Source organism: Gracilinanus agilis, chromosome 2, assembly GCF_016433145.1.
Source record: "Gracilinanus agilis isolate LMUSP501 chromosome 2, AgileGrace, whole genome shotgun sequence".
In the NCBI taxonomy this organism is placed as follows: domain Eukaryota; kingdom Metazoa; phylum Chordata; class Mammalia; order Didelphimorphia; family Didelphidae; genus Gracilinanus; species Gracilinanus agilis.
The window spans coordinates 551,712,902-551,727,045 of record NC_058131.1 but is presented as its reverse complement, the minus strand read 5'-3'; the positions used below and the strand labels follow the sequence as shown (position 1 = coordinate 551,727,045).

Here is a 14,144-nt window from a genome sequence, read left to right as displayed (position 1 = left end):
ATTGGTCCCTTCTAGCCAAGGGCACCAGGGGACTGAGGGATAGAGGAGGGTGGGCCAGAGAGAATGTGGAGGAGCTCCCCTGGGATCCCTCTCCTGACTCCCCAATCAAAGTTCAGGGCTTAGAGCAAGCGAAGGTGCCAAATGGCCCCCACGGCGCTCCCTGCTTCCCAGCCCTCCTAAGGGCTTCAGTGTGCCCAGCACCGTGCTAAGTGCTGAGGGGGATGTATGAGAAAGGGTAAGATGTCCCATCCCTGAATCAGGAAAGTTCTCAGGAGCACACACACGAGGCGTGACCGCACACTCCATGACCCCGGCCCTTCCTCCGGGCTCCCTGCTGTCCAGGCCCCTCCCCGGCCCTTCGGCCGGCCCCACCCAGCGGGGCTGCCCCAGCTGGCCTCCTGGCTCAGGCCCTTCTCCCAGGTCATGGCTTCCCCCTAGTGGCGGCTGGCCGCCCTGCAGCTCCAGCCCATGTGATTTCGGGGAAAAGGCGGTGCCCAAAGGAAGCGAAACAGGGGACAGGAGGAAGGGGAGGAGAGAGAGACAGACAGACAGCTGACTGGGGAGCTGAGCTGCACCCAGCTTTCGGCATTCATCTGCACCAAGGCGACTGCCAGCACAGGTAAGGGCAGGCCCCGGGCCTCGAGGAGGGCACCTGGTTCTGGAGGAGAGGGCCCATCAGCCCCTGCTCACCCAGATTCAGAGAAGGGCAAGGAGCCATGGACACCTAGAATCTAGGGATACCTGGGGGGTGGGGAGAGGGCAGGGAAAGGTCAGAGGGAAGCCCGGCCCAGGGGGGTCTAGGCCCGAAGACCCCAGACCCTAGAGCCAAAGGCTCGGAGTCTGTGAATGGAGGTCCATTCCAGGAAGGGACACTCAGGCCAGAGCCCAGCATCAAGCCTTTGTTTTTCTTGTCTCTCATGCTACCCACTTCTAGGATAGCTCCGCTTTCTTTCTCCTCCTCTTCCTCCTCCCCCCTCTCCCCCCCTTCCCACTGCCCTGGCTTTGAGAGGGGCCTGCTCTGAGGATTAGTGTCTTTAGATCGCAAACCAGAGAGTCAGGGCCCCTGGATAGGAATTGAGGATGAGGAACGAGCCCAGCCCCAGGAAATACTCCAGGAAAAATAAGATCATAAATCTAGAGTGGAAAGGGACTCAGAGCTCTGCTCCCCTTCGTTTTACTGAAGAGGAAACCGAGGCCCAAGGAGATAAATCGACTTGTTCAGGGTCTCCTGGGTAGAAAACCTCTGAGGCAGGGTTTTGTATCACACTGTACCCTGTTAATCCTTCCAGGTTAGAAACTGTGATTAAAAAGAAGGAAAATTATTTGACACCTCTTATTTCTGAGTAGGCCCTAACTCTAAATGTTGGATTTTGTCTGAGACAGAATGATCTAGTTAGAGACTATGGATAAAAACAGTTTTCCAGAATTTCTATTGATGATGAAATTAAAGTGATTGAACTTTGAATAGTTCAGAGGCTTTTGTTCTGGAGTCTTCAGGGTGGTTTGAGAAGAGATTGAAAGGAATGAGGAAAGGGTCAGCAGAGACAGAGGACTGGTTTGGGGGTAAAGATAGACTTATGAGCCCAGCAGCTCCATACTCAACTTGGAATCAGGGAGCCTGGAGTTGGGTTCAGGTCCTGCCTTTAAGACATTTACCAGCTGTGTAACCTTGGGTAAATCACCTAAACTTCTCTCCATGTCAGTTTGCTCATCTGTAAAATCAGGGGTAATGTCACCATGTTAGGAATGTTGTTTGATGTTATACATTACAGCACTATGAAAACCTGAATTACAAATGTCAATCATGGCTGCTATCGCTGTTGTTTATAACTGCATTGCCTAGTGGCAGCTGGGTAGCTCAGTGGATTGAGAGTCAGGCCTAGAGACAGGAGGTCCTAGGTTCAAACCCGGCCTCAGACACTTCCCAGCTGTGTGACCCTGGGCAAGTCACGTTGCCCACCCTTACCACTCTTCCATCAAGGAGCCAATACACAGAAGTTAAGGGTTTAAAAAAAAAATCACACACACACACAACTGCATTGCCTACATTCTCATCTTCTTTCTGCTGATGTTTCTAGCTGGTCCTTCCCAAGATGGCATCTGGCCGGGTTAGAAGTACTCGAAAACTTCGGAACTGGGTGCTGGAGCAAGTGGAGAGTGGACAGTTCCCAGGAGTGTGCTGGGACGATGAAGACAAGACCATGTTCCGTATTCCCTGGAAACATGCTGGCAAACAGGATTTCAGAGAAGAGCAAGATGCTGCCTTCTTCAAGGTACAAGTACTTATAAGACCCTTTTCTAAGCCCCACACAATTGAGGGACTTGGAGACTTTGCTTTCCAAAGATCTGAAAGACTTGGACATGGGCTTTTCTGAAGAATCTCACAATGACCTTTTCTGAGTGTTAGGGACATCTGGAAATTGCCCTTTCTGACAACTAGGTGGTTGGGTAGCCTGAGGATTTTCCATATTCACTATTCCATATTCTGTGCCATCCCTCCCTTCCTCAGGCCTGGGCAATATTCAAAGGGAAGTATCGAGAAGGAGACCAAGCAGAACCGGCAGCCTGGAAGACCCGCCTTCGATGTGCCCTCAACAAGAGCTCGGAGTTTGAGGAGGTCCCAGAGCGAGGCCACATGGAGGGGCCTGAGCCTTACAAGGTGTACCGGTTCCTGCCTCCAGACAGTCTTCCTGGTGATTATAACCCCGTGCTCCCTAGTGCCCGTCCTTGGGAGCGGTGTAAGCCATACCCTGAGAGGTGGGTGGGAGGCTTTTAGGGAATCTGACTCATCTGTTCCCAGGGCAGCTGGCCTTCAGGTGGATTGGGAGTTACATTTTTAAAGCGCCCAAGTTTGCCAAGTAGGTTATTCCCTGTGGGGTAGGTAGTTACACTCCATCTTACAGATGAGACAACAAAAGCTCAAAAAGGTGAGAAGTGACCTGCCCAGGGTCACACAGTAGCAGAGCTAAGTCTTCCGGTGCCTTCTGCTGCCTTTCACCTCACTCCCAGATCTTCTCTCATCTTGTCATTTTCTCCCCTTCCAAGATCCATTCTCTGTCCCTACTGTAGGACCTCACTCCTCTGGTGCTCCCACAGCCCTGCCAGGTACCCAGAAACTTCCACCAAAGAGAAGCCACACTGTCCTTTCCTCAGAGGAAGAAGACAATGGAGAGAACAAACGGACTTGTTTACCTAGCCTGCCATCAACACAGAACTCCTCTAGTATCATGGTAAATTCCAGAGGATGGGTTAGAAGGCAGGGCATGAGCTTGGCAGCCCAGGTCTAAATCCCAGTTTTGGGGGAGGGAATTGGCAGCACTGATGGAGCCATTCTTTGGCCTTAGGTGACAGTGCCAAGTAAGGTGCCCAGCAGCAGTTTTCAGCACATGGATGATTCTGGTATTGGGAGCAACAGCAACAGCCCTGACCCCCATGAAGGTAGCGATCTCCTGTCCCACTCCTCTTCCCAACCATACCATCCTGATCTCTATTTACAGCCTGTGTGACCTTAGAATAGTCAGTTCCCCTCTCCTGGACTCTTGTTTCCTCAGCTGTAAAATAAGAGTGCTGGATTATATGGGTTCTCAACTTCCTTCCAGCTCTAATGATCCCAGCTTCTAATGAAATTCCCAGGTGGCCTTTAAGTTGACTTTTCTATATCCTTATTGTGACTCTCTCCCCTTCTCTTACATAGTTGCTGATTCTATTGAGGTTATTTTACAAGATGATCTAGAGATGCCGCCATCCCTTAGAGATGCAGGTAAATAGACTCTAAACCCCATGGCCTTTCCCTTCCCAGACACATGCCCATTTTCTTCCTTTCAAACTGATTTTTACAGTGCCTCTCTTCTTCTGTACACTCTATCTTCTGACCTTTCCTTCAGGCATCTCGGTAGCCAGATGCAAATGATTCCCTGTGTGGTTTGGTTTGAAGTTTCTGGGAAGGTTCCCCTGCTCAGTTGTATGGTTTTTGAGTGGATGAGCTTGTCAGGGAAGAGAGTGTAGAGAGAAAGGAGAAGAAACTCTTGAGAAACATGAATGGATCTAGAAGAGGTAGTCAACAAAGAAAATAATAAGCTGGCATTTAGTAAATGCCTTCTGTGTGCCAAGCTCTATGCTGAACTCTGAGTGTACAAAGAAAGACAAAAAACAAGTCCCTTGTTCACAAAGAGCTCACATGGGAGACAACATGCAAACAATTATGTATGAGCAAGATATATACTAGATATATTGGGGGAAGGTTCTGAGATTAAGGAGAACAGGGAAAGGTGTCTGATAGAGATTGGAACTTTAGCTGAGGCTTGAAAAAAGTCAGAGAATCCAAGAAGTAGAGATGAGGAAGGGAGAAAGTTCTGGCTTGGAGAACAAGCAGTGAAAATATTTGAAGCTCAGATATGGAGTGTCTTTTGCAAGGAATATTAAGGAGTCTAGTAAAACAAGATTAGAGAGTTCATAGAGGAAAGTAGGGTATAAGGAGATAGAAAAGATAGGAAAAGTTTAAGAAGATTAATGAAGGACTTTAAAAGACAAATAGAAGATTTAAAATTTGATGCCACTAGAATTTATTGCACTTCAGGATGATCACTTTTAACAGTTGAGTGGAGTGGGGAGAGATTTGAGACAAGGAAACCAACCAGTGGAGCACTGAAATAGTCCTGACATGAGATGATGAGGGCCTGGACTAGTGAAGATGCAGTGTCAGAAGAAAGAAGGGGTACATGAGACCCAACACATTTTATGAAGGTGAAATTAACAGGCCTTGGCTCCTGATTCTATATAGGAGGTAAGAAAGGAGGATGACACTAGCTTATGACCCTTGTGCCTGGAAAGATAGTGGTACCCTCAGCAGTAATGTCAGCTAGAATCTACAGAAAGGAGATCCTAGATTCAAATCTGGCTTCAGACACTTCCTAGCTGTGTGACCCTGGGCAAGTCACGTAGCTCCCTTTGCCTAGAGGCTAGGCCCTAGCCCTTACCCACTCTTCTGCCTTGGAACCAATATGCAGAATTGATTCTAAGACAGAAGGTAAGGATTTAATCAATCACTCAATCAATGTGAGGAAGATGAGGAAAGCAAAGATTAGAAAAGGGAAGTGATTTGTCCTGGATCCTGTAGCTGTTATTAATCCCTCGTCTTCAGCTAACATCTCAGTGCCAATGGCACATCCATCTGTTTGGCCCTGGTCGCTTTCCTGATTTCCAGATTGACATAGCCTGTTGCCTATAGGACATGATCCCCTGAATGTCCCACTGGTGTCTCTACTCAATATTCAGCATGTCTAAAGTCCAAGTTCTCTTTACCCCACACGTACTCCTCTTCTGACTCAACCACTAGCTGTGGCACCACCTGGGAGGGATGATTTCTTACCCTTTTCTCCCCCTCAGTTCCCATATCCAGTCATTTAAGAAATACTGTTGACTGCCTCTGTGGTCTCTCCTGTCCTCTTCTTCTTCCCCTTGCCACGGCCGCCATATTGTAGTAGCATCCTAACAGAATTCCCTTCGTCTGCCTCTTTCCCCCAGACTGTCCTTCATACCTTTGCCACAGTAAGCATTCTTAAAATCTTCCCTGGTTCTTTCCATACTGAGTAAATTTCACATTTCAGTACTGGGTGTTCAAGTTCCTCTCTTCCCAGTCTGACACACCCTGCTTTCCAAATTTATTGCATTTCTCTCCTTCTTTGTTTTTTTAAACTCTTACTTTCCATCTTAGAATCAGTACTAAATACCAGTTCCAGGGCAGAAGAGCAGTAAAGGGTAGGCAGTGGGAGATAAGTGACTTGCCCAAGGTCACTCAGCTAGGCAGTATCTGAACCCAGATTTTTTTTTTCAAACATTTATTAATATTCATTTTTAACATGGTTACATGATTCATGCTCCTCCTTTCCCCTTCGCTCCCCGCACTCCCCCCACCCATGGCCGATGCACATTCCCACTAGTTTTGTCATGTGTCCTTGATCAAGACTAATTTCCAAATTGTTGGTAGTTGCATTGGTGTGGTAGTTTCTAGTCCACACCCTCAATCGTGTCCACCCCAACCCATGCGTTCAAGCAGTTGTTTATCTTATATGTTTCCTCTCCTGCAGTCCTTCCTCTGAATGTGGGTAGCATTCTTTACCATAAATCCCTCAGAATTGTCCTGGGTCATTGTATTGCTGCTAGTACAGAAGTCCATTACATTCGATTTTACCACAGTATGTCAGTCTCTGTGTACAATGTTCTTCTGGCTCTGCTCCTTTCACTCTGCATCTGTTCCCGGAGGTCTCTCCAGTTCACATGAATTCCTCCAGTTTATTATTCCTTTTAGCACAATAGTATTCCATCACCCGCATATACCACAGTTTGTTCAGCCATTCCCCAATTGAAGGACATACCCTCCTTTTCCAGTTTGTTGCCACCACAAAAAGCGCAGCTATAAATATTTTCGTACAAGTCTGTTTATCTATGATCTCTTTGGGGTACAAACCCAGCAATGGTATGGCTGGGTCAAAGGGCAGGCATTCTTTTATAGCCCTTTGAGCATGATTCCAAATTGCCAGCCAGAATGGCTGGATCAGTTCACAGCTCCACCAGCAATGCATCAATGTCCCAATTTTGCCACATCCCTTCCAGCATTCATTACTCTCCCCTTCTTTCATTTTAGCCAATCTGCTGGGTGTGAGGTGATACCTCAGAGTTGTTTTGATTTGCATTTCTCTAATTATTAGAGATTTGGAAAACTTTCTCATGTGCTTATTGATACTTTTGATTTCTTTACCTGAAAATTGCCTATTCATGTCTCTTGCCCATTTATCAATTGGGGAATGGCTTTATTTTTTATACCTGAACCCAGATTTTAACCCAGGACTTCTCATCTCTAGGTCCGGCTCTCAATCCACTGAGACACTTAGCTGCCCCCATCTCTTCCTTCCTTGTCGTCTACCCTTACTCTCTTACCCCATTTGTCTGTTGACTTCCTGCCTATCCACTAAAGTCCAACTCAAATGCCTTCTCCTCCAGGTAGTCTTTCCACCTCTCCCTGGTAGGAAAAAGATCTTCCCCTTCTGACCTCATATAAGAACTTTGTTTTGCATCTTTCTAAAGCACTTACTACCTAGAACTATGTATTGATGTCTTATCTTCCAAGAGACTAGCCTCTGTGAGGGCAAGGCACATTGTCCTATCTAAACTTTTTTGTCTCCTATAGTACCTAGCATAGTATTCTGCACACAGTAGGTGTCTGAGGATAGTGGAGTATTTTTTCAACCTTAAAATATGATAGCGTTGTGAAGATATTGTTATTTTCTAAATGTTTCTTGAATGAACAAATAGGCAAGTCACTGAATCTCTCCTGACTTGTTGACCTATAAAATGAGGGGGTTAGTCTAGGTCACCCTCTACAAATCATAGCTCTCTAAGTCTATGGATCCATCTCTAGCATGCTGTATCTTTTTTTCCCCTCTTTCCAGATTACTCCCTTTTGCTCACCTTCTGCTACAGTGGGCATTTGGTGGGACTGACCAAGGTGTGCAGCCCCGACTGTCGACTTGTGGCCAAATTCTCTGGATCTCAGAGTAACATGGAGCAGGTGGTGCTACCGTCTGCCAGTGTACTGTCTGAACCAACCCTCCAGCTAGCCACAGGGCATCTCCTGGACCTCTTTGACCGTGGCATCTTGGTAGCTAGCAATGCCCGAGGCCTCTTCGTGCAGCGCCTCTGTACCATGCCCGTTTCCTGGACTGGGCCTTGCACCCTGTCTGGTCCTGGACCTCATCTACTACAGGACAAAGCATGTGTAGAAGTCTTTAATCCTGCCCGATTCTTCCAAGGTGAGGACCGACCCACTACCCACTACTTAGCCTTCTCCCAAAGGGCCCTGACACCAGCTCCCTCTCTGCTGTCAGTTTTGTGGTAATCCTGAGCCCGCTTTCACAGGTTTTCAGGCCCATGACTCTTAGACATCCCAATGCCTTCACTCCCCAGCTTCTCCATGAACCCAAATACCATCCTGTGAAACCTTGGGCTGGCTGGGCCAAGGCATGATCACCAGGGGGTCATACAGCTTCTCCTTCCTACATTCTCTTTCCTTTGATTCCTGCCCAGCCCCTCCTCCTCTCTTTCATTGTCTCTTGTTTTCTCTCCTTTTTTTTTATCTCTGTCTTTTCTCCTTCCATCACTCCACTCCTCTCCCATGGCCTCATGCTCTTACTTTCTGCAGATTCCTTTCCCAGTTTCTTTCTCTCTTACCATCAGGCCTAGCCCGATACCGAGAGGGCCTCGCCCCACCCCCTGAGTTCCAAGTGACCCTAAATTTTTTGGAGGAGCACCGTGATCCTGGAAGTACCCATAACAGTCTCATCACAGTCCAGGTAAAATCACCGTCTGGGATTGGGTGGAGTCTCTGGGATGAGGGGGGATTCTTCCACAATGAATGAAATGGAGACTCACCGATGTCTGCTCTTTCTGGTACAGATGGAGCAGGCCTTTGCCCGACACCTACTGGAAACTGTACTTGTATAAGGGAAGAAAGTCGCATTCCCTTGGAATCTGTTACATTAGGCTTTCTCTTCCTTTCCTTTAACTCTGAGGGGTTTACTGTTCCAGCTGTGCCCCCCTATTGGTGTTGGTGCCTTCTGTGAATTCTGTTGCCATGCTTGGTTGTAACTGATAAGGTCGGAGGAAGTCCCTAAGAAGTCCCAGCAGCTTAAACTAAGAGTGCCCTTCACTTCCAAGCCCTAAAAATAGCTTTAGATTTACTACCCGAGTTTATGCATTGTTTTTTGAATAAAGTTTTATTGAAAATGAAATTATCTGATTTATTGGGAGGAGACCGATAGAGGGAAAGCAGGTAGGAGCAGTGAAGAGTCAGGAGAGGAAACATCTTATTTAAAGCAGGGGTTCTTAACCTGGGATCCACAGAGGATAAATTTCAGGTGTCTAGTCAACTTGGAACTTTAAAAAATTTTTTAATGATTGTATTTCAGTAGAAGTAGGTTCTTTTGTAATACTATGTATTTTATTTTGTGCATTTAACATTCAGAGAAAGGTCCATAGGCTTCCATTAGACAACCAAAAGAGTCCATGACACACACAAAAAGGTTACGAACCCTTGATTTAAACTATTGTCTGTTGGGAATCAGAAAATGTGGATTCTCTTCCTGGTCACACCTCCCACTCACCCCAGTCTCATGTTTAGATATTCACAGAGGCCCTTGGGACTGGCCCTGTACACATCACAGTCTCACACAGGCTACTAAAGACCAAAGAGGAAAGGTCAACTACCCAGGTAGGTGGTTGTGGCCAGGGAGTAAGTTCTAGAAGCAAAAGCAGTGAAGCTAGTCTTTGGTAAAAGGCAGTCAATAAACATTTAAATGCCTACAGTGTGCTAATTGCTAGGGCTTTTAAAAAAAAAAAAAGGCCAGAGACAGTTCCTCCCTACTCTAAAGGAAGTCACAATTTAACACAGGAGTCAATATGCAAACAACCCTATAAAAAGAAGCTATATACAGGATAAACTGGACATTATTCAAAGAAGGAAGACATTAGAATTAAGGAGAATTAAGGAAGGATTCTTGTTTGAAGGGATTTTAGTTGTGATTTGAGAGAAAACAGGATATAGAGATGAAGAAGAAAATTCCACACATGGGAAACAATCAGTGAAAATGCCCCAAAGTCAGGAAATAAAATATCTTGTGCAATGTATAATAATAACAAGGCCATGTTACTAGATCACAGAGGACATAAGAGGATATAATGTGTAAGACTGGAAAGGTAGCAAGAGCTATCAGTGTCCAACAGGATTTTATATTTGATCTTGGAGGTGGTAGGCAGCCACTGGAGTTTATTGAGGGAAAGAGGAGTGACATAGCCAGAATTGCATTTTAGGAAAGCAGCTGAGTGGAGGATGAACTGCAATGGGGAAAAAATGTCACCACCTGCACCAGGGTGATGGCAAGTGTCTGGAGGGAGAGGGTAAAAGATGTTATGATGGCAAAATAACAGGCCTTGGGTAAGATGAGGGGTCAAAGAGGACACCTAGATTTCAAATCTGGGTAACTAGAAGGGTGATAGCACCCTCAACCGTAGTAAAGTTAGGAAAAAAGGGACTGTTTGGGGGAGAAAATGATGAGTTCAGTTTGAGACATGTTAAGTTTAATATGTCTATGGAATATCCAGATCAAGATATACAATAGGCAGTTGAAGATATAAGACTGGAGGTCCCAAGGGAGGTTAGGGTTGGAGATCAAAGAACCCTAAGATTGAAAAAGACAGGACTGCCAATGAAGGGATGAAAGAACACATGCCCTTCCTTTGTGTGGAACATCACATTCTGTCAGGATTGGTTGTAATGATAAATAGCTTTTTTTATCTCTTTTATTCTTTATTACAAGGGATAGCATTCTGGGGACAGAAGACAAGGAATATGTTTGGAAATTACTGTAGGAACAAATCAATTTTTAAAAAATTTTAAGACGGGAGAAAAGGACTGGTTAAGTGTTGAGAAAAAGGTTTAGATAATGGAGAGCTCACATATTCCATTGATATCTCTCCATGTAAAGAGAACATGGAAGGGGATGCCTTCAGGAGATGGAGCCAAGATAGTGTTGAAGGTACAGGGACCCATCTGATTTCTACCAAAGTACCCTCTGAAAGGATATGACTCCTCAAAAAGAATTCTGGAGCAGCACAACCCACAAAAAGACATGGTGAAGTAATTTTTCAACCCAAAACAATTTAGAAGCAGTGTGCCAGGGCAGGGCCCACAGAGGCAACAGGGCTTGGAATCAACTGAAATAGCAATCAAGGCTTCAGGAACTCTCAGCCACAGATGGTATGGGGGAAAAGGGGGGGTGGGACAACAAACAAGTTGATTACAGGGGACCCTTTCCTGACTCTAGGTGCAAGATTCTTATTGTCCATAAGCAAGACCAAGTTGAAATCCTGTGGTGAGGTCGCAGGATGAGGAGAAGCACCAGCATACACTGGCACTTGCAGGCACATGGGAGCAGGGGACCCCAGTCACAGTTCCAAGGGATAAAGAAGGGCTTGGGGTTACTCGTAGACCAGAGTAGAGTCTAGGAGAGTATTAAATACATCTATCCTTATATCATACCACAAAATCAAATAAGCAGGAGAAGAAAAATTGGGAAAAGAAATGAAAATGATAAAGGAAAGTCATGAAAAAAGAGTCAGCTTGGTAAGGGAGGCACAAAAAATACTGAATAAATTAATATTTTAAAAAACAGAATAGACCAGTTGGTAAAAAGAGGCACAAAAATCCTAAGAGAAGAACTTCTTAAAAAGCAGAATTGGTCCTTTGGGAAAAGAGGTACAAAAACTCACTGAGGAAAATAACTTTATACAAAGTTGGAGTGGCCAAATGGGAAAGGAGAGGTACAAAAGCTCACTCAAGAAAATCATGTCTTAAAAATTAGAATTGGGCAACTGGAAGCTAATGACTCCATGAGACATCAAGAAACAAAATCAAAAGAATGAAAAAAATGGAAGAAAATTTGAACTATCTCATGGGAAACACAACTGACCACAAAAATAAATCCAGGAGAGATGTTTTAAGAATTATTAGACTGCCTGAAAGCCATGATAAAAAAAGAGAGCTTAGAGATCATCTTTCAAGAAATCATCAAAGAAAACTGCCCCAATATTTTAGAACCAGAGGACAAACTAGAAATTGAAAGAATCCACCAATCACCTCCCAAAAGAGATCCCACAAGGATAATTCCCAAGAATATTATAGCCAAATCCCCAAACTCCCAGGTTAAGGAGAAAATATTACAAGCAGCTAAAAAGAAACAATTCAAATATCATGGAGCCACAGTCATGATAACACAAGACTTGGCATTTTTTACCTTAAAGGATCAGAGAACCTGGAATATGATATTCCAGAGGGCAATGGAGCTAGGACTAAGAATCACTTACCCAGCAAAACTCAGCATAATCCTTTAAAGGGGGTGGGGGGTGGGGAGGAATGGGTATTCAATGAAATAAAGGACTCAAAATTCCTGGTGAAAAGACCAGAACAGAATGCAAAATTTGACTCTCAAATACAAGACTCAAGAGAATCATAAAAAGGCAAATGGGAAAGAGAAATGAAAAAACATTCAATGAGGTTAAACTGTGGGAATATATATGTGGGAAGGTGATTATTGTAACTCCAAAGAATTTTGTCATTACTAGGGTGGTTATAAGGAATATACATGGGCAGAGGAGGGCAAGGGTGTGAGCTGAATATGATGGGATGATAAAAAAGATTAATGCATGAGGAAGACAAATGCATTGAGAGAAAGGGAAAGGGAAAAATAGAATGGGGTAAATGATTGTACATAAAAGAGGCATGAAAGAGGGTTCACAGTATAGAGAAAGATGCGGGAGGTTGGAAGGAGAGCATGTGAACCTTACTCTCATCAGACTTGGCTTAATGAGGGAAGAACATACACAATCAATTGGGTATAGAAAGCTATCTTACCCTGCAGGAAAGTAGGAGGGGAGGGGGATGAGAGAAGGGGAATAGGGCTGATAGAAAAGAGAAAAAATTGGGGGAAGTGTAGGTCAGAAACTAAAAAAAGGATAAATAGGATGGAAAGTAATACACAGCAATCATAATGGTACAAACATTTTTTACAAGTCTTTCTAATAAAGACCTCATTTTTCAAATACATAGAGAAATGAGTTGAATATATGATACAAGTGATTCCCCAGTTGACATTCCTCAGTTGATCAATGGTCAAAGGATATGAACAGGCAGTTCTTAAAGTATTTAAAGCTCTCTACAGGTCATAGGAAAAAATGCTCTAAATCACTATTAATTAGAAAAATGCAAATTAAAACAACCCACACCCATCAGATTGACTAATATGACAGAAAAGGAAAATGGAAAAACTTGGAGGGAATATGGGAAAGCTAGGACATGAATACATTGTTGGGAGAGTTGTGAACTCATCCAGTCATTTAGGAGAGCAATTTGGACTATACCAAGACTCATGATAAAAAAAAAAAATGCCATCTACTTACAAAGAAAAAAGAACTGAATCTGAATCTAGACCAAAGCAAACTTTTTCACTTGTCTTAATTTTTTTTCCATTTGAATTTCCTTCCACAAAAGGATTAATATGGAGAAATGTTTTACATGATTGCATATGTAAAATCTGTATGAGATTGCTTACCATCTCAAGGGAGTTGGAGAGTTAGGGAGAGGGAAGGGGGGAAGATAATTTGAGACTCAATATTCTTTGAAAAATGTTGGAAACTTTTTCAATGTAATGGGGGAGGGGGCAATAAAATAAAATTTAATACAAAAAAGAGAAAAAATGGAAGAAGACAATTAAGTAGTACAGTGGACAGAGTATCGGACCTGAATTCAAATCTAGCCTCTTCCTAGCTTGTGTGACCCTGGGAAATCACTTAACCCAAACACAAATAAGATTTTATCTATGCCTTTGGAGGGAATAGGGAGATCACAGATTCACTGGAATACAGATAGTGTACACTGACACTGGCATACCTACTTTCCTGTGGCAGGAATGGGTTAAGTATAGAGCCTTGGTTTCTCTCTCTTCTCTAACTCGTCCCCTGACCTTGCAATCATCCCTATATGACTTAGCAGTTACAAGACTCCCAGTTCGCTGCTCCCTTGACTAGCAGCAGTTCACTTGGCTCTTTGCTATTACTTTGTTTCCTTTCTACATCAGCTTCAGAAAGTTATCAACCGCTTGATTGCCTAAAAGGATTATTCAAAGGTCACGCTTTATTGGGGGTGGGATGAGTAGGACACCTTGGGGGGGCCACATTTATGTTAGATTCTACAGGGTCTCAAATAGAGCACTTTTGAGAGTCTGGTCTCTCTTAATTCTTTTAAAATCCTGAGATGACAGAATTGTACTCAGTATAAATGCTTTTCAGCCCCAACTAGATTGTAAGTTTCTTGAGGACAGGCGGGGCTGTCGAATCCCTGGAACCTTACATAGAGTAGGGTGCTTTAATAAATGCTTTTTTGATGGATGAACTGCTTGGGAGCGATTATCGTCAGTGTCTCAAATGGGGTACTAAACACAGCGCGGGATTCTCAGTTAATTATTAAATAAATCCCTGACGTGAGAAAATGGAAGGAGACGAGGTGAGGTCCCTGGGGCCAACTACGGATAGCGTCC

The 14,144-nt window shown here is 44.3% G+C and overlaps 1 protein-coding gene across 2 annotated transcripts; it reads left to right on the top strand.

Moving 5' to 3' along the window:
- The first annotated feature begins 46 nt into the window (after positions 1-46).
- Positions 47-8,781, top strand: IRF9 (interferon regulatory factor 9). Of its 2 annotated transcripts, none has more exons than XM_044665220.1 (9): positions 47-619; positions 2,079-2,273; positions 2,510-2,693; positions 3,097-3,230; positions 3,345-3,438; positions 3,695-3,760; positions 7,449-7,808; positions 8,233-8,348; positions 8,452-8,781. In XM_044665220.1, the coding sequence occupies exons 2-9, from the start codon at positions 2,094-2,096 to the stop codon at positions 8,497-8,499; spliced, it is 1,182 nt and encodes a 393-aa protein (XP_044521155.1). In that variant the 5' UTR covers positions 47-619; positions 2,079-2,093; the 3' UTR covers positions 8,500-8,781. The 2 variants fall into 2 exon arrangements, with proteins under 2 accessions (XP_044521155.1, XP_044521153.1); XM_044665218.1 differs by having other exon boundaries at positions 3,070-3,230.
- The last annotated feature ends 5,363 nt before the right edge of the window (positions 8,782-14,144 follow it).